General features: G+C 39.2%; 1 protein-coding gene across 1 annotated transcript in view; it reads left to right on the forward strand.

Annotated features, from left to right (window-relative positions):
• Positions 1-20,954, forward strand: part of CRYBG1 (crystallin beta-gamma domain containing 1) — a 200,687-nt gene that overhangs the window by 71,061 nt on the left and 108,672 nt on the right. Inside the window, exon 2 of the mRNA XM_038555056.1 lies at positions 11,950-12,088. Coding sequence (XP_038410984.1) covers positions 11,950-12,088 — 139 coding nt within the window. The remainder of the gene's footprint in view (positions 1-11,949; positions 12,089-20,954) is intronic.

Below are 20,954 nucleotides of genomic sequence, written 5' to 3' on the forward strand. Positions count from 1 at the left end.
GCTCCAAGGAAGATCCTTCCCTGCCTTTTCCTAGTTTCTGGTTGCTGTCAGCAATCCCTTTGTTGGTGGCAGCTGGGTCCCTCCAGTCCCTGCCAACACTGTCCCATAGCCTCCTCTGTATCTTCGTGTGGCTGAGTCTTTTTGTCCAGGTATCCCTCTTCTTATAAGGGCACCAGTCATTGGATTAGGACCAGCTGAATCCAGTGTGACTCCATCTGAATTTAACTAATTACATCTGCAAAGACCCTATTTCACATAAGGCCACATTCTGAGGCTCTAGGGCACTGCAAATTTGGGGGGGGAATGTTATTCACCCCAGTGCACACAGTAAGTGAATAGTTCTCTCCCATTATTTAGTTTTATTAGATCAACAGTTTTCTGTTTAATAATTGATATGGAACCACAGGAAGCTCCTGGGATCCATGGTGAGGAGGCAAAGGGAAAAAAGAGAGAAACAATGTCAGATTCCACCCCTGTGCCTATGGCCAGTCCTATATCCAGATAAATAGTAAATCAATATGTGTTTTGCTTTCTCAGGAACTTGTTTGGCGCTGAAGTGGAGAATCCAAGTGTTTAGTTAGGTTGATCACTGTCTTCCTTGTCTATTAGTGACTTATATAAACTAGTTGATGGGTAAGCGAAAGGATAAAATGAGTAATCCAGGGGTGCCTGGGTGGCTCAGTCAAGTTAAGCTTCTGGCTTCAGCTCAGGTCATGATCTCAGGGCCCTGAGATCCAGCCCCGCATCAGGCTCCGTGCTCAGACTCTGCCTCTCCCCTAACCCATACTCTTTCTTTCTCTCTCAAAGAAATAAATAAAATTTTTGAAAAAATGAGTAATCCATTGGAATGATAAGGTGATGATTCTATGTTGAATCTTTTGGGTTTTCAAAAAATACATTATATAAATTAATAATTTCAGTTATATGATTTTCTCATATTTGAAGTCTAATGACGGTTATAACCACTAAATTTGTGAGGGCGATAAAATACTTCATTTTGACTATTTCCCAAATAGAGGGAAACTCTATGATTCTTTTTTTTTTTTCCTTAAAGATGTTATTTACTTATTCATGAGTAACACACAGAGAGAGGCAGAGACATAGGCAGAGGGAGAACCAGTCTCCCTGGGGAGAGTCTGATGCAGGACTTGATCCCAGGACCCTGAGATCAAGACCTGAGCTGAAGGCAGATGCTCAACCACTGAGCCATCCAGGTGCCCCAAGATTCTATTATTTTAAAGGGAAGAAAGGATGACAGATTGGGGAATTAATTTTGCTAATAACATCATTTTGATTATTTTTAGTAAATAGCAATTGTAGATGCTGGGAAAATGCCAGTAGCCTTTTTCTTCCATTATAACTAATACGGCAAATAAAAAACCCTAATGAAAATTTTGTATCTACTCTTTAATTTTATGAATTGCTCATTTTTGAGAAATCTGTGATATATCACACTATTATCTCGTTTATAAAACACAAGTTTATTTCCTTTTTGAAATATTGGCAATATTTAAATTTTTTAAATTAAAGGCAGTGAAGAACATGAATATAGCTGTTCTTTCTGTTCTCTTGTGCCTGATATCCACAAATATTGTGAAAGTTCCTACTTTTGTGTTAGGTGCAGAAATAAAAATCTCCTATGTGCACACAGCTTGTTGAATCACAAATCCTCTACCTGATGAGTTGACACTCCCTAATTTAAAATTCTATTAAACAAAACAAATACTTTCTTGGAGTAGAATGCTTTGTGGTTTAGTGACTCAACTCTTTCTTGGTGCTAGAAGCCTGGGTTCTCAATCAGTGCCGCAAGAAAAAACTTGTTTTATATCATCCCTGATCAAAAAAAAAAAAAAAAAAAAAAAAAAGGTAGGGGGTGGCCTGGCTGGCACAGTCAGTTGAGCATCCAACTCTTGGTTTCGACTTGGATGGTGACCTCAGGGACCTGGGATTGAACCGGGCACTGGGCTCTGCACTGGGCGGGGAGCCTGGTTGAGATTCTCTCTCTCTCTCTGTCTCTCTCTCTTTCTCTCTCTCAAATAAGCAAAAGAATCCTTTAAAAAAAAAAAAGCGTTTATTTTATACCTACCAAGTAACTGAGTAGAGGTTATCGGGATACATGTCGATATGGTTCTTACCTCCTAAGAAGCCCATAATTGGACTGAAGAAATAATGTATGTTTGTAGAATACCCAATATGAACATTAACAAATAATGCTAGGTTGGACCTTATTTGACTGTTTTTGACCTATAAAAATGTCACTTCATAGCACTCAGCCTGAAATTCACAACTAGCTCCTATTACTCACCTGAACCCTGCATGGCCTTTAGTTTAGTCCTTTATGTCTGAAGAGCTGTTGCGCACAAAGGCCAGTCCTGAGCCTGGTACCTCAGTGCTCAGCCTAGGATGTGTGGGGCCAGCGGTGTCAATGCAAGAATTCTGTAATTCATATTACCATTCTTTTTTTTCTTTGTTCTTTTTTTTCTCTTTCTTTCTTTCTTTCTTTCTTTCTTTCTTTCTTTCTTTCTTTCTTTCTTTCTTTTTATTTTTTTTGCTAGGGTGTATGTACTATTTTATCTACATGAAATTGACTTTTCATGTAGCTTATCCAGGAGTCAAATTACCATTTATAATATTGTACTTACAAGATAATAAGTCAGTTACCTTAAAAAAAAGTTTTGGAGCACAACCCTTTGGTCAGTTGGGATTTCCTTTAGTTTATACTAAAGGAAGAGAAACACAAGGTTCATTATAATCAGTAGTGTACTGGAGGGAAATGCATTTTGAAATTAGACTTAATAGAATTTGATAGCCAGAGATTCCTAAAAGGAAAGGGGAAAGAATTAGTAGGAGACCTGAGCAAAGGATAAATAATGAAGCCAGTTGCGCATAAGAGAAGAACAAACAAATCCCTCTGACCACAACTGAAGGAAGAATGGGGTTGAGCGGCCGTAGAGTACCCCTTAGTGGAGAATTTGGAGCTTGTTTCTAGCATCTGTGTAAGGACAAATTTATTAAGCTGGGTGAAGAGTAATGATAACCTCTTACACCTTAGAGGATTTCAGTTATGGGAGCCAAGAGTATAACTATCAATCTCTTCTCAGATTCAGCTTCTCATTGTCGTCAGTCAGCAAATCGGTATTTCTAATGTGTCCATAATATGTTTTGCATGATTACTTCCTGTTGGAAAGGATTTTTAATTAGAGTTTCCTTTTGTAACATTAGCACCAGTTAAAGATACTAATTGAACTCATCATTACGTAAATGATGACAATTCTAGTCACTACTGAAGGACATATCTAGGAGGCCCTTAAGCAACTCTGGTAAAGTTTACTTACCTGGTACAGGTGGATGAGGGAAGCCAAAGATGTAATTCAAACAATTAGGCACTAATTACTGATCATTTTACATTAATCATTGAACAACCGCCAGGTATTTGGAAATTGAGGAAGTCAAACATGATGAGATTGACAGTTGAAATTAGAAACTAATGTAGAAACTAACATCTGTAGGAATTATCTTGAAAAAAGTTAAAAAGAAAAAAGACCCATTCTTTTATCTTAAAATAATTTTGTTAGTTTCATCTTATCATCAAAGGGCATTTACTATAAGCACCGTATTGTGTGTGAAAATGTTTTATATGTCTTACAAGGACCATTCAAAGACTCAATCCTGGGCAGCCCCAGTGGCTCAGCGGTTTAGCGCCGCCTTCAGCCCAGGGCAAGATACTGGGGACCCGGGATTGAGTCCCACATCGGGCTCCCTGCATGGAGCCTGCTTGTGTCTCTGCCTCTCTCTCTCTGTGTCTCTCATGAATAAATAAATAAAATCTTTATATAAAGAAAGACTCAATCCTTACTTCTAGATTTATAAGATTTATAGACCACTGTATAGTAACAATAGATTGAATAGAGCCTTTAAATCTCTGAATTCTAGCTGTGAGAATTTTGAGAGTACCTGATTTGTAAGAAAAGTGGTTATCTGTGAGTTCAGGAAATACAATAAATGCTAAAAATTTTTGATACAAGGAACAATTACACAATTTATCTTGAAACTTTTTGCTTCTTAAATTGCTATAGAGGAATAACATTTGCAGCAGTGCAATTATTAGTAAAGGTCAAGTTTGGTGAAGATAATTCTTTGAGGGCCCAGAAGGACCAACTTAGGCAGACAAGTTTGGTGCCAGTTCTTTAGGGACCCTAGAGTTTCATAGACTCTTACTAATTGTGGTCGGCACCAAGGTCATTTTGGATTATTGAGCTAAGGTGTGGCAAAGGTAAACAAAGGAAGCAGATGATACGTATTAAAGGTGCTATAAAGTCAACTTCAAAGTGTGCGATGTCACCATAGCCTTATGGAAAATAACGACAGACCAGCCTAGCTGCAACTACTGTGGTTAGGAAGAGGTGCTTTTGAACCAAAGCTTCATACAGATGTTATTTGAAATAGTCATAAACAGTACAGGCTCTGCAAGCAGCTGCTATAGTCATGAGTCAAACCATCTTTGCAGAAAGGGCTTTGTATTCACCCACCCAGTAAACCCTAACCGAACATCTGTGATGTGACAGGTGTGGTTATATGCCATGACAGAAACAGAGAGAATCATACATACGAGTTCCGTAAGGAACGTACTCTCTGAGATAAAAAAAGAACTTACTCCGCGAGAGTAAAAGCCATCAATGATTATAATGAAAGTACAATATAGCAAAACTGTCTTGAATGCTGGACTATTCTGTACCCAGTGCCGAACCATCTAATGGTTTTCAAATAAAAGAAAATATTAGAAAGACCAATGTGTTTATAATGTTAGAGTGGGTTAGAGGATGCAGAAGACTAGGTCGCAGAGGATAGCTGGAAAATGCTCTAAATTGAAAAGATCATGAAGTTTGGGACTGGGATCATGGTCAGTTGAATGGACGACGGTAGATGGACGTCATTCTGGTGAGGTGCAAGCAACACATTTCATATATTTATACGCCATCACTGCTTCCTCCAAAGGATTTACAGTTTATATTGAATTAACAATGTAAAAGTAAGGGTCAAAAAACGAAAACAGTAATAATGTGATAAGACCAGAGAGACAATTACTTAAGAAGTATACATTCACAAAGTTCTGTAGCGTAACTAAAATTGATTCATAATCAGATACACAGTCCACATTGTCTGAAAGACAGCAGGTGAGGAAAAGAAAAGCTTTTTTTTTTTTTTTTTGGCACTAAACAATGAGAGACATTTCTCTTTTCAGGCCCTGTTGAGAGACTATTAGGTAAAATGGTGGCTAACACCTTTCTCAGCTTCCCTGCAATGTGTCCAACAAAGAGTTTTCATGTGGCTGCGTCTTTAGGGTCTTTTAAAGCAAACTCAGGTGTGATGACAAAGGGCTCCTTGACCAGTGATCAGAGGTGGGGCGATGAAGCAAGAGAACCCAGGGATGACTCCCCAGGTTGCCCTGGTGATTCAGGGTTGGTTTTCTACACTTGTACCTATAATCATTTTTTGCCAGGCTTCTTGCTCCTTGCCTGCCTCTGGGTAATCTAATCACCACCAGCTTTGTTTTGTGTTGCAAAGGATAGCAATTTTAAAAACTCTCTCTTGCATTATTAATTTGTTATTTATGAGCCTAGGAAGGTCATTAGATAGTCTTTCTTTGGGGATTAGATATGCCATCAAAAGAAAAGCTACATTTGCTCTTCTCTGCCATTAGATTATAGGAACTCGAATAGCCTTAAAAGAAAATACCAGCAATCTAGAAAATCTCTTTCTTTTATATTTTAACAACTAAACGTGTTGGACTTGAGTGTGATAAAGAGAAGTTGAAAAAAATACTGTGACCTTTGGCTCCTCTAAGTGAGTGAATGTGCAGCTGTGTGCCAAACATGAGTCTCCTGCTGAAACTGAGCCCCTCCTTAAGACACAGACCTCAGTTTGTCAGTTCTCCTGGGGTTTGGGACCGTTATTGCGCAGGTTATTTTGGTTCCCTGTCCTCTGTGCTCTTGCCCAGAATGAGATCCTTCCTTCCTCTGTGAACACCAACCAGTAAGAAAGCCAAACTTTGTAGAGCTCAGCCTGGTTCTGGATGGGCTTCAGAGTTTCTTGACCATGAAGAGTGATCCCAGATGATGAAAATTTACATATTATTCCGAGAGAGCTTGATTCTTTTTTTTTTAAGATTATTTATCTATCTGTCTATCTATCTATCTATTTATTTATTTATTTATTTATTTATTTATTTATTTATTTATTTATGAGAGACAGAGAGAGGCAGAGACACAGGCAGAGGGAGAAGCAGGCTCCATGCAGGGAGCCCAATGCAGGACTTGATCCCTGGCCTCCAGGATCACACCCTGGAACTGAAGGCGGTGCTAAACCGCTAGGCCACCAGGGCTGCCCAGATAGCTTGATTCTATTCTGAGATAGCTTGATTAACTTTCACAGACTCTGTAGTACCCAAAGCCTAAATTTCACAGAATGGAATTGTTATGGCAAAGGTCTCCAGCCTTCGTTGGAGAAATGATCTGCATTCCAGTGGGATGTGAGGGACACTTGGACATTCTGCTCCAGACAGCAGATTGGAGATGGTCCCAAACCGTTATGGTACTATTTAAAACATTGAGGGGGTGGGCCTGGGTCGCTCAGCGATTGAGCGTCTGCCTTTGGCTCAGGGTGTGATCCCGGGGTCCTGGGATCTAGTCCTGCATTGGACTTATGGGGAGCCTGCTTCTCCCTCGGCCTGTGTCTCTGCCTCTCTCTCTCTCTCTCTCATGAATAAATAAATAAAATCTTTTAAAAATAAATAAAAAATAAAACATTGAGGGGCCCAGGATTATGGAGGCTGATTGGACCAGAGAGTGTTACTTTTTATAGAAAGACTTGAAAATATAAAGTAAAATAAAATAAAATAAAGGATGAGTAGATTGATGATCTTGTGCAACCAGTAGATGGCAGAGTTTCTGTGTTAAAAGCTACTACCGTTTGCTGGTGCTCAGTACTTCTGTGAATGTCAGAGTATTCTTTATATAGCTAAAACTCTGAGAATGTTTTAGATTTTTAAAACTTGAATGAATATAGAAAATTATATTTATATCTCCATCCCACTGTGATCATGAAACTCATCTGCGGAGAACTTGAAATTAGTCTCTGACCTGGGGAGTCAGGTGGGTTTCTGTACTCCCATCTCTGCCATTCTTGTTTCTATATTATTTCACGGTTGAGCCTGATAAATATGCTAGCTCAAAGTAACATCTACATGATACCCAGTAAGCTGTTAGCAAGAAATGTTAACTGACATTCATATACACAATTAAAATAACTGGTATTTACTGAGCACCTACTATGTGTCAGTACTAAGCTAATAAGCATTAGTTGATTCTTTTATGAGCATTAGCTAATTTAATTAATTTAATTCAATTCTCACGACTATCTGGTTATCATCCCTATCTTGTAGATGAGGGAGCTGAGGCTTAAAAAAAGTATGTAACTTGCCAAGATCACATAACTAATGGCTAGGCTGGTAGGGCTTGAAATCTGAGTGCACACCACAGCTATATTCCATTTCCTTTTTTAAAAAAATTATTTATTCGAGAGAGAGAGAGAGAGAGAGGCAGAGACACAGGCAGAGGGAGAAGCAGGCTCCATGCAGGGAGCCTGATGCAGGACTCCGTCCAGGGACTCCAGGGTCACACCCTGGGCTGAAGGCGGTGCTAAACCCAGAGCCACCCAGGGATTCCCCCCACATTCCATTTCCTATTCAGCTGAGAAAAATAGAAGTCTGAATACTTTGCTTCTGAAAGAAAAACCCATTCTGTACATCTAAAACCCTTGGTTTCCAAGTAAATATACATGCTTGTTTGTTTTCTGGAGATAGGACAGATTTACATGGCTCTATGGTGACACTGTCATCGTTTGCCCCTTTGTGAGCCTCGGCATAGAAGTCAGACTTCCAGTTCCATTCTCATGACTAATCAGCAGGGCCCATAGTTCTGTCAGCCTCATGGTTTCTCAGAACCATTGTCTCTTCAAATCTGCAGTGAGGGGACTGCACCAGGTCATCTCTAGGGCCTTTGCAAGTCTAGAATGTTCTGCTGGTGTGTGTCCATAATAATAGAGAGCTACCATTTAGCAGTTGCAGCAAAAACAAAACAAAACTAAAACAAAACTACACAATTATTAGTTAGTGAATTAAAAGTTTTCTCTCTTTCTTCATGGCCAGGAAACTTATGTAGCTATACAACTACTGCCTTGATTCAAAAGTGTGGTTCTAGGGCAGCCCGGGTGGCTCAGTGGTTTAGTGCCCCCTTCGGCCTGGGGTGTGATCCGGGAGACCTGGGGTCGAGGCCCACATGGGGCTCCCGGCATGGAGCCTGCTTCTCCCTCTGCCTGTGTCTCTGCCTCTCTCTCTCTCTCTCTGTGTCTCTTATGAATAAATAAATAAAATCTTACAAAAAAAAAAAGTGTGGTTCTAATAGCCGGGGTTTTGAGCTCTCATGAGGAAATCATTCAGTGCAGCTGGAAGTCCCTTGAGTAACTTTGAAATCACAGCTCCAAGGCTTACTGGAACACACTGAGTTCTTTCAGCAGACAATAGATGGCAGCACAGCATCAATTTGTACGCTGTAGTTAAACCGAAACTTTACCTAGTGTCCCATTTTATTTTGCATGAACATTATCTCTGAAGCAAGAATTATTAGATAAAAGGGGGGCCTGGTTGGCTCAGTTGTTAGAGCATGGCGACTCTTGATCTCGAGGTCATGAGTGCAAGCTCCATGTTGGGCATAGAGCCTCCTTAAAAAAAAAAGAATTATCAGACAACGAAACTCATTTAATTGGCTTGATATAAGGCTACGTGTATTAGAATGTGCTTGAGGAACAACTTGATGAAGTAGACCAAATTAGGAAAACTTGAACCAGGTTTATAGGAAGCAAATGAGGTTTATGCTTCAAGAGCCACTCCCAAGCCTTCGGGAGAGGTCCCAACGTTAAAAATTGTGAAAATGTAAAATAACTTGTTTTCTTTTTCTTAAAGAGGGTCCTCCAAATTATATAAGCTTCAAGCCACACAAAGCTTAGATTTGTCTGGAAATAGCCTTGTGGCTTTTAACTTAGGAAAAGCTAGACAATCTTGCCATTATTAATTTTCTACCAGCTTAATCTCCAGGGAAAAGGGCAATCTGGTTTTTAAAACCAAGCCAAATAAAATGGAAACAGGGAGAGTTACTGGATGAGCTGGCAAATATTCCACTTATTTATGAGTCTGAGTAAAGTGAATGACCTAATGCTGAAACTCTTTTCATTTCTGGCAACATATATGCCAAAATAAGGAAAGTACAGATTGTAATTAGCAAATTAATAAATCTCCTCCGCTAAAACTCCAGATCAGTATGGCAGTGTTTGGGGGGATTTCATTTTATTTTGTCTTACTTTTTTCTTAAGCCAAGAGATATTGTCCTTAATAAGAGACCAGTAGTGACTATTCACAAAGAAAACTGTACTTCCATTTACAAATCTTAACTTTCTCACCAGGGAGCCAAGCTCAGCCTTTCTTATGATTACCTGTAGCCTACTCAGGAGTTAAACGAAAATTTACCCTTAGGAAAAGAAAAATTAGCAACCTTTCCAATTGGCCTTTCCCGTTGCACACACCACTTACTAAGGTTAGCTTGTAGGCCAGGGAGATTTATCATGTCTCACTCCTTGTATAACTATTTTTCAGAATTAATAGTGCCCCCTTAAGGAGCTCCTATGTCCACTAGGCCTTAATACCCTTGAGGGCAGGGAGTGGGTTTGTTGGTCTTATGTACTTTGACAGATGACACAGAGAGATGTCAAAATGCTTGCTGAAAGAATGAAGCTAGATGTTGTTAAAGAGTCACTGTATGGCCTAGGGACCCTCCTAGCACGATTCTGGGTCTATTATTTCTGTGTAATAAATTGTGAAGACTGGTTTCAGCAGACAAACTTGCATAATAAGTTTGCTATGAATACAAGTTCCGTGTCTGACACTCTAGAGAGGAACTAGAAATGCTCCTGGGGTGACCTGAGCATCTAGAGTTGGGTGAGAGACTGTCCTGAAGTTGGGCTCTACTTGTGAAACCCTCCCAGCCCACATATCCCGTGGCCTTCTCTAGCTCCTTGATTGAGTCCTGGAGCCAAGTTTGAAATAATGGCACCTGTAACCAGGTACACAGCCATTCTGCCTGTATCTGGGTCAAGAGGGAAGAGAAGTAAGCCAACACGTCATCAGCCTCCTGCCCTCAAGGGAAGGTGAGAGGTTATTGGCTGTACTACAAACACTCAGAATTTCCTGCTTCAGAATATGGATGGAGCAAGCACCACTTCTGGACTATCTATAGTATTCCTCCCTCTATAGTATTCCTCCCCTTCCTCTGGCCATTGAAAAACTGAACCTACCTTCTATTTCTTCTGCAAATTATTAAACCTTGGATTTTTAGTTCTCTTTCCACTTCATTAACATTCTTCACTCAAAGACATTATCCGACTTCAGTATCTTTATTCCAGCCTTAATTCCATGGTTAAGAAATATATCAACCCTTGTATCACTTAGGATGCTCAATTGCAGGTAACAGAGAACACCTAACTCAAAATGGCTTAAAGAATAGAGCATTTATAAAAAATAAAAAAATATAAAAAATAAAAAAGAATAGAGCATTTATTATGTACCATAGTGAGAACTCTAGAACTAGGGCAGGTCTAGGATTTGTTAATCCAGTTGCTCAACAATATATTTGAAGACTCGAACTCTCATATTTCTGTCCCCTTTCTGCTCCATCTATTCTCCTTTGGCTAATGCCACTCATGGTTCCAAAGTGGCTGTCACATTCATCATATGCAGACATGACACTGGCTTGCAGGGTAGAACTAGTTTTGTTTTGTTTTGTTTTAAAGATTTTATTTATTTATTCATGAGAGACACAGACAGAGAGAGGCAGAGACACAGGCAGAGGGAGAAGCAGGCTCCATGCAGGGAGCCTGACGTGGGACTCGACCCTGGGTCTCTAGGATCACACCCTGGGCTGAAGGCAATGCTAAACCGCTGAGCCACCCGGGCTGCCCAAGAACTAGTTTTTTCTGTAAACCTTCTTTTAAGAGAAAGACCTTCCACTGATTCCTTCAGCAGACCCCCTCACATCTCATTTGCACAAGATAACTCAGGCAAAGTACAAATCCTTTAGAGAGACAGACCTAAATCAATCGGGTAATATTAGCAAGAGAGATGTATAGGCCTATACACCAGTTACTGGTGAGGGGAACAGGACACCAGGAATAGACCAGTTACAATCAACTACTGAGCCAGAAGTGAGTGGCTTCCTCTGAGGCATGTGGAGGATGGATATCTGAACAAAATCAGGGTTATTAGTGAATTAAAAGTATGTGGTGGTGGTGAGGTGTCTGGGAGTTTGAATAAAGGAAATGGTTTTGGGTAGGAAACCACCAGGGTGTGCAAAAACACTCTGCCTTCATTGCTTTGCATTTCTTTGGACTCTAATAGATATTAATCCTGGAATGATTCCTGTTCCCTGGCATAGCCTAGATCCCTCTCCTAATGGATTTATTACTTTATTTCCAATGTTCAAGAAATTTACAAATGACTTTTTCTCTTCTCTTAAGAGCAATGACAGCAGAGAAACCAAGAAATCATAAAATGAAGTTGGATTGCCCACCCCTATCTATAAATATCTATAAATCTACCTATCTAGCTCGGATTTTGTTTTCTGCAAGAGGTTTAAAAGAATTCTGTTGACCACATGGTGAGGTCCTCATGGTTTATTCCTAAATGTGTGTGACACTGCCAAATTATCTACAATCCTATGTAGGCTTTGAAAAATGATTCCTCATTTTGGCTAATTGGAAATATACAGACAGAAATGTACCGTTGGGTTTGAGTTTCCAGAGTTCTTAATAGGTTTTTGACATAACCGTTTCCATTCTTTACAGAGCTTTGGAGGTAGTGGTTGGAGGTCATGTGGCTCCAGATTGCCAGACATTTGTACTGCATCGTGAGGAATCCCAGCTCCTTGACACTACCAGTGCGATACCTGGCCCTTTTCCTATGGAACCTGGAATGTTTAAAAAGGTAATGCTTCATCTCCAATATTTGGCTCCCAGGATAAATACTTTAATGAATTAAAATATGGTAAGATAACCCTTGTCTGAAAAACACACACTTAAAAATGTAAATTTTAAAAAAGACATTATATATCAAAGCACCATGATAATAAATAATGAGTCTCAAGGGATGAGTGTGAATCTTTGCTCTATGCTGCCTTTAGATGTTCTTCCTCATTGTCATGGGTGCCTTTTGCCTACCTTTTTTCTTTTTTCACACAGACTGCATTTTAACTCAAAGGCATGCAAAGTAAAATAGGACATCAATATTTGGAATTTCCATAAAAAGCACTTATATTACTTCCTACTGCAAGGATTTTAGAGTTGTTATTATATCAGCAGTTACTCCTTAATATCTAGATGTCTGTCTAGAAAGTTCTGATTTGATTGTATTGTCTTAAAAAAAAGAGCTTCCGCCGAGGTGGGAGATAGAGAAGTGGATGCATGTTACCCATATTCATTCATTCATAAAAGAATATTACTCACGTTCTTGTCTGCAGCAAGAAATACAATGATGCCTTTAGTCATGGTGTGAGAGCTCGTGTAGCTGCCAGGCTTTGAAGGTTGTATAATACATTTCTTGTTACAACCTATTACTTTTTTTTTTTTTTTTTTTTTTTTATTTATGATAGTCACAGAGAGAGAGAGAGAGGCAGAGACACAGGCAGAGGGAGAAGCAGGCTCCATGCACCGGGAGCCCGATGCGGGATTCGATCCCGGGTCTCCAGGATCGCGCCCTGGGCCAAAGGCAGGTGCCAAACCGCTGCGCCACCCAGGGATCCCTACAACCTATTACTATAAGAAATCCTCTCCCACCAAAAAAAAATTTGCCTTGGTAATGCTATATCCAAAAAGTTAATTATTGGGACACCTGGGTGGGCTCAGTGGTTGAGCGTCTGACTTTGGCTCAGGGCGTGATCCTGAGGTCCCAGGATCGAGTCCCACAGGGGGCTCTCTCAACGGAGCCTGCTTCTCTTCCCTCTTCCTATGTCTCTGCCTCTCTCTGTATATCTGTCATGAATAAATAAATAAAATCTAAAAAAAAAAAGTTAATTATTAGTGCAAGATGAAAAGTTCTGGAGATGGGATGCACAACAATGTGAATATACTTAATGCTCCTGAACTGTATACTTAAAAGGACTAAGATGGTAAATTTTATCTTATGTGTATTTTATCACAATTTGGAATAAAAAAATTAATTATCTAGTGATGAAAGCAGTAAAGAAAAAAAAGGACATGATGAGATTGTTAGTTCATATTTTATATTTTATTAGAACATGATAAAAGTGGGTAGGGAAATTCAATAGAGAAGCTTTGTAACTCAAAACAGCATAATATCAATCAAAGTGCCAGAAATATAAAATTAACTTTTGTAAAACATTGAAGTAAGAATCAAATTTAAATTTCAAAAGTTAAATAAGCTGGCTTTCTGTATTTTATGCTTATATTCAGGCTAATTTCACATTTTAGCCTTCTATCTTTATAATAGTTTATAACTGTAAATTAAACCTAATAAATCCAGTCACTGGTCCTAGCTAGAGTTTCAGGTTGTTTACTACATTTGTCTTTTAATAACTTAAAATAAAAATAATTTTGTCAGTATCAAGCCATTAACTATCCCACGATGTTAACTCAAGTCCAGGAGAAAATGGGTGGCAACATTCAGTGTTGGGCACAAAACAAACCCCCTGAGAGCGATGACCAAGAAGGGTGTATGGGAAGGGCCCTTCTCCCAGATTCACAGCCCAAAGACAGGCCTATCTTCTTCCTGGTGATGGTATGCCACGTAGACATGGTCTCTCCACCCTTGCTTGTTCTCCCAGGGTGCAGTCAGGGAGCCCCGGACACTGGGGAGCCGATGGGGAGAGGCCCCCAGGCCAACGCAGAGCGTTCAGTACTGGGAGGGTGGGCAGGGACAGGGAGGCTTGCTGCCAGAAACAGGTGAACTGGGAACCCGAGGTAGCAGGGAGCCAGAGCAGATAGAGAAAGGCAAGAAGGTGAAGGAGGAAGCAAGCAGAAACCGTCATTCTGGCTACACTGTCTCTGAGTGTCACCTGAGGTGGGGTCAGCCAGGCACCGCCTGTGACTCTACTCTTATCACACCTTCCCCCTAAGCAATGGCCAAATACCCACAACAGGAAGGTTTGGCGCTAAAGTCCACTTCTGGGTCTGCCTATTGTCTCTCTTCCTCACTCTCTGCCTCTCTCCCTCCATCTCCTTGCCCCCTCTCCCCCTCCACCATCCCTCTTTCTTATTCCTGCTCTCTCTGGGCTCTGGCTCTCTTGGTCTTTCTCATCTACATATTCTACTAGGCCTGGACAAAAGGAACAGACTTTCTCTTTCCTGCTGATGTGTTCTCAACTTTGTCACTTGAGATCATGGCTGAGAAGAGTTAAGTGGATTATTCTTAAAAAGTGCAAGACATCCCCCCACACTGACCTGGCCAGTCTCATTAAGAAACAAAAGTTAACTCCACTTAGATTCTGGGTGGTCCATACCTACTGTGAGTGCCTGTGTGCCAGGGCACTTCTCACACTTACCAAAGTACCCTGCTCTTAGTCTGCTCTGCAATGAGCCTGGTCACTTCCTTCGAGAATCAGCACATTTATTAGGCTGGGACATCAGGACTGCCCTTGGCATCTTCCCCAGGCAGAAGGCCATAAATTCTTCTTAAGATTCTTAAGTTGACCTAGCCCTCTTGGTTATATGTATTTATTCAAATGAGTGTTTTAATTTCTATTTGCATTAAAGTTAAGCAAATTGCCTTTCCCCAAACAGCCAGAATCTATTCATTCTCTTTATTTGTTCTGTACATTTTATTATTGCATTTGTTTATTTAACATGCTGTTAAAATTCCTTAGACATTCTTTAGAGATGACAATACTATATTAAATCCTTCAATTAATATAAGATGACATTTACTATACCTGCTTGTGTAAACGGAAATATGGATTTATAATTACAAAGACAGTATCACCTCTCAAATGCATATATACATCAGGTAGAGAAAAAAAGCTATAACAAAAATCAAAATAGAATATTACTAGAATTCAAATCTTAGTTGGGAAAAATCACCAGGGATTTTATATTTATTTACAGAACAATCTTTCCTTTAAACGACCACATTAAAAAAATAATAATAATAAATGACCACATAAAATCTTTAGTGCATTTGAAAGCAGAAGATATGTTTATGTAAAATGTTTATATTTCTAACAAACCATTTTTTCGTGTTAGAGAAAAGCATAAGGAAGTGGTATCATTAAATGAAAACATATATTCTGTATATAAGTGACAATCATGTTGAGTCATTCTTTGCATATAAGAGAGAATTTACATTGTAGGTTCTTAAGTGTTTTGTTATATTTATGTACTTACATTTATCATGTCATATTTTATGCTTACTTCATTTCATAAGTGAAGATGTCTTAATTCCACTACATGGAAGTATTTCTGGGACATGAAAGAACACTCTTTATTAAATTAAAGCATTTCTTTAAAAACAAGTAGAACAAGATACTGAGCAATGTAATGTTAATTAAAATCAGTATCTTCAAAGAAAGCAATTACCTTAATGAGAATTTCTATGATTTCTAGTACAAAAATCATTTAATCCCTTTTCAGTCATACTCACTTATTTTGATCTAGAAAATTCTATGTGACTATAGTGATTATAAGTAAAATTTTAATCATTTTGGAAACAAGTTCAAACAAGTAAAATGGAATAAACAGGTATAGTAATTATTTGATTAATTCAAGCAAAAAACTATTGTACTTTAACCATTTGGATTCTCTCATTCTTGACCTGGATAAAGCCTCTATTCCCCATTATCTTTAAGTGTGTTTGCATGTGTACTTTTTTTTTTAAAGATTTATTTATTTATTTATTTATTTATTTATTTATTTATTTATTTATGACAGAGAGAGAAGCAGAGTGTGTCACAGGCAGAGGGAGAAGCAGGCTCCATGCCGGGAGCCCGACGTGGGACTCGATTCCAGGACTCCAGGATCACACCCTGGGCCAAAGGCAGGCGCTAAACCGCTGTGCCACCCAGGGATCCTGCATGTGTACTTTTTAAAAGAAAAAATAAGGGATCCCTGGATGGCTCAGCAGTTTAGCACCGCCTTTAGCCCAGGGTGTAATCCTAGAGACCCGGGATCGAGTCCCACATCAGGCTCCCTGCATGGAGCCTGCTTCTCCCTCTGCCTATGTCTCTGTCTCTGTCTCTCTCTCTCATGAATAAATAAATAAAATCTTTAAAAAAAAAAGAAAAAAGAAAAAATAAGTCCCTGACCCCCTCAAAAAAAGAGGGTAACTATAATCTATAGAGGAGAATCGGTGTTTTTCCTTCAGAAGTCACTTGTATAGATTTTAATCTTGTTGATGTTTCTCTGCCCCATCATTCAGGAAACACATGTGAATCTCTGATCTCACTCTTTGAGATTGGAATGCTCCCAAATCATTGAAACAGACAGGTATCTGCTTTAGTCTCAGCTATCTCAGAGATGGTTCTACCACAATCACTTTTGACAGCTTTTATTGCCTAACTCATCTTAAAATGGTTAAGGTGGAGCATCTTCCAGTTTCCAGCCTGGTTATTCTAGTTTAGTCAAAAAGTGTAACAATCCAATTTAACAAGCATTGGTTATGGTAGAAAAGAAGAAAAAGCCATTTTCTAACATTTTCATTTCCATGCTGGTTCACCACTTTGAGAGGTGATGCCCCATTTTCCTGTCTACCCCATTATTTCTCCTCTCTCTCTCTCTCTCTCTCTTTCTCTCTAGCTGCTCCACATGGGTCCACTGATGTTTCTCTGAATGCTCAACTCCCAGCCTTACTTCATTTCTTAGGCCAGACCAAGTTCAAAATATGAATACTCAAGACCTCAGACTTGTTCACTCCACTCCCATCCTGCTTTATCCCACAGAACATTGTATTGTGTCTTGTCCACTGTTGGGTTAGCCTAAGACACAGTATGTAAACATTGATCACTGGGCTCTCACATTTTGTCTCGAGACACCCCAGCTGCTAATCTTACCAAGGACAGTTCTAATATCATCATGCAAAAAGTAGGACCTTCCAAATCCTAAAGTCTAACTTCCAACCCTCACCCTGAGACATTTACTAAGGTTAGACCATCTCTATCATGATTTAAAGGACTTACAAGTATTATCCATCCATTCCAACGCTACATTTCACCTTCCTATTGGCACTTAACCTAAAATCACCTGTTCCATCGGTGTTGTGAATAGAAACTGCTGAGCCCTTGGGCCTTCCTTGTCCTAAATGTCTGCTATCATCACCAGCCAGATCTTACTATCATTCCATCCCACCTTGACCTGGGACCAGTCATATCCGCGCAGGTAGGTCTACTGCCCAGCTTCAATCTCTTACCCTTACCAGACCATCTTAAGAGTCTCTCTGTGTTCTATCAGTACTGATCTAAAAATTTATATATACTGTTAGAAAACAAAATTAAAGATAGAGAACGATGTGTATAGCATATTACATTTTGTGCAAAAGGAGATTAGAAATTAATGTCTTTGTAGGTTCATTAAGAAAATATAAAAGGTCAGGGGTCACCTGGGTGGCTCAGTTAGGCGTCTGCCTTCAGCTCAGGTCATGATCCCAGGGGCCTGGAATCAAGTCCCACATTGAGCTCCCTGCTTAGCAAGGAGTCTGCTTCTCCCTCTCCCTCTGCCTCTGTCCCTCCCTACAACTGTGCTCTCTCGGGAACACTCTCTCTCTCCCCCTCTCTCAAATTAATAAATAAATAATCTTAAAAAATATAGAAGGATAGAAGTAAAACTAATTACCTGTGTTAGGGGTGGGGGGAATGAGCAGATAGGGGACATGTTCAGGAGAGACTTCTTGCTGTATACTTACTTTCTCATATTTTGAATTTTGAGCTATGTGAAGGTGTTACGTATTCAAAAAAATTTTAAGCAGAGGAATGAATAGGTATGATTTAAGTTATGTGATTAAAGTTAAATTACAATGGTTTAGGTATACGTGTAATTTTTATGATTCTCTGATTTGTTGTAATCTGAGGGACTACTGTCTGAGGGACTGTCTGAGGAACTACTGTTCCCACATGTCCTTAGTGGGTCATTCTACTCCCTTTGCAGATATTTCTTTCCATGCCTACCAAGTCTTTCCACGTTTTGTCTACTCGTCCTTTAGGGTCTTACTCAAACAGCTCTTCCTTTGTGATGTCGGCCTCAGAAAAGTTGTTTATTTTCCTCATTATTGCTGCCATTTACCTTGGACGTCATACCCCAAACTCAGCACTCACCATACCATACTAATTTTACAAGTCTCCTTCTTTACTGGACTAGGAGGCCCCAAGGACCAGACTGTATTCATGTGGCTGGAACATTAGCTACGCATTTTGCATGAATGAAATGTTGTATATTTACCATAAACAGCAATAGAAAACAATGCTATTGCGAAGGTGCCGCATGTCAGTTAGTTCTAGTACAAATTTCATTTTTACTTAAGCTTTCAAAAGTAGAGCAGGAAAGCTCACCAAACACATGTGTTATATGTACATAAATAGGCCACATGTGGGCAGCAGAAAGAGAATGTGGCCATTTCCAGAGCATGCCTCCACCTTCTCCTTCAGCACTTGTGCTGTGGAGTTGCAAAGATCAAGGTTGAGCTGGGTGGCATAGAAAGCACTTCTTTGTCTCTGAAAAAGCCTGGTATTATTGGGTGCAGCTGGAGCTGCCTTTACCACATAGATTTCATAGCTTGGCCATTCTATAGGCTAGAGAATGTTGCTTTGTATCCTAAGTAAGGCATTACAAACAGCAGGATATGGTATACCAGCTGTTCTTCTCGCCAGAGTTAAATGTGGGGCCTTATATGAAAAAAATCGATTGCCTATGTATAGCTAGCTTTGGAAAAATCAGGGTATCTCTGTGGTACCACGCATTTGAAGGTATCATGGTCACCAGGATGCAGCAGGAAATAGTGAGTAGTTTGTTTTTCTTTTACGTCAAATATATGTGTTGTCTTCCTTTGAGGTAATGACTGTGGATGCTGTTTGTTCACATATATAAAAATAAACATATAAATATATATTAGCCAGTCCATTTCCTGTCCTAATCCAAACTAGAAGGCTTTGACTGTGATAGGCAGGTAGGGTTTTCAGGGCTTTTAAAAAATGTGATAATATATCTATTTTTCTGCTTGGTGCAAAAACTTTCTGATAGTCTGAAACATACAAAACAAAGACTTAAATTCTCTCATCACCTCTGAAGTTAGCTAGTTTGGTGTGCATCTTTTCAGAATTTTTTCTTAGGCATTTATGTAAACAGAGTTAGTCCATTTGTGCTTTTCCTACCAAAAGAGATCATACACTGCATATAAGTCTCTAACTTGTTTTTTAACTTATCAACCTTTATGATCATCTTTTCTTTTTTTTTTTAATTTTTATTTATTTATGATAGTCACAGAGAGAGAAAGAGAGAGAGGCAGAGACATAGGCAGAGGGAGAAGCAGGCTCCATGCACCGGGAGCCCGATGTGAGATTCGATCCCGGGTCTCCAGGATCGCACCCTGGGCCAAAGGCAGGCGCCAAACCGCTGCGCCACCCAGGGATCCCTATGATCATCTTTTCAAGCTAGTACTATAAATATGCCTTTGAATTGCTACAGAGTATTTTATATGTATAACAGAATATAATATTACATAATAGGTATACTGTTATATAGTTTACCAATCTTTATTTTTGGACATTTAAGTTATTGCCACTTTTTTTAAAAGTAAATTCTACCCCCAATATGGGGCTCAAACTCATGACCCTGAGATCAAAAGTTGCACGCTCTATTGACTAAGCCAACCAGGCACACAAACCTCCACTTTCTTACTTCTAACAACAAAACTGTTTCTATGGGATTTTTTGGTTAGTATTTGTGTGTTATAAATTCCCTCGTAACAGAATTACTGAGTTAAAACACACTTATTTCTAAATGTTAAAGATGATAATATCTTTATTATCAAATTGCCCATAAAAAGTTTTTATCAATCTAAGCTCCCAACCAAAGTGAATGAATGTGCCTATTCTTCTACCACTTTATAAATGTTATATATAATCAGTCTTCTTCTTTTGCCCATCTGTTGGCATCTCATTGTTTAAATTTGCAGTTCTTCAATTAAAAAAGAGGTTGAGCTCTTTTTTTGCTTATTGTCCATTTCTATTTCTTTGGTGAATTATCTTTTCATGCTCTTTGATCATTTTTGTATTGGATTGGTTATCCTGCTGAAGATATTGTGATAAAGTAAATAATCATTGGTATCCAGAATTGATAAAAATTGTGTTCTTGTATGGGGCATTTTAATCTTTGTGTATCTTCTTCTTTTTCAACAATGTAGTGTTCTGTCATCCAACCAGGATTTAAATTTGTTGCGTTTGTGGGGGTGGGGGTTTTGTGTGGGAGGAGCTATTAAGTGGTGAAAAACCAAAATGCCTTTCTGCCTTTATTGGAGAGGGGCTATCAGGATTGGGACTTCTGAAATATTTTCTGGTCACACATGCAATGGAATTAAATGAAGGTCTCAGAAGAGTAACTGAAATACCCTTTCCTTTCATTCATTCTAGTTCTGCTTCTGTATATCTTTCAGTCTCTTTGTGCAATTAAATTTCTTGCACTTGCTATTTAAAGTATTGAATTGTCTCAGACTCAAAGCATAGAGGACTGAAAACATTTAAATTAATGTTCTCTGGGATTCTGTTTTCAGCTCTAGTCAAGACAAATCCATTTCCTTCAAGAATATTGGGTGGTTAAAAAAAAAAAAAAAAAAAAAGAATACTGGGTGGTGACCAGTA

This window comes from Canis lupus, chromosome 12, assembly GCF_011100685.1.
Source record: "Canis lupus familiaris isolate Mischka breed German Shepherd chromosome 12, alternate assembly UU_Cfam_GSD_1.0, whole genome shotgun sequence".
In the NCBI taxonomy this organism is placed as follows: Eukaryota; Metazoa; Chordata; class Mammalia; order Carnivora; family Canidae; genus Canis; species Canis lupus.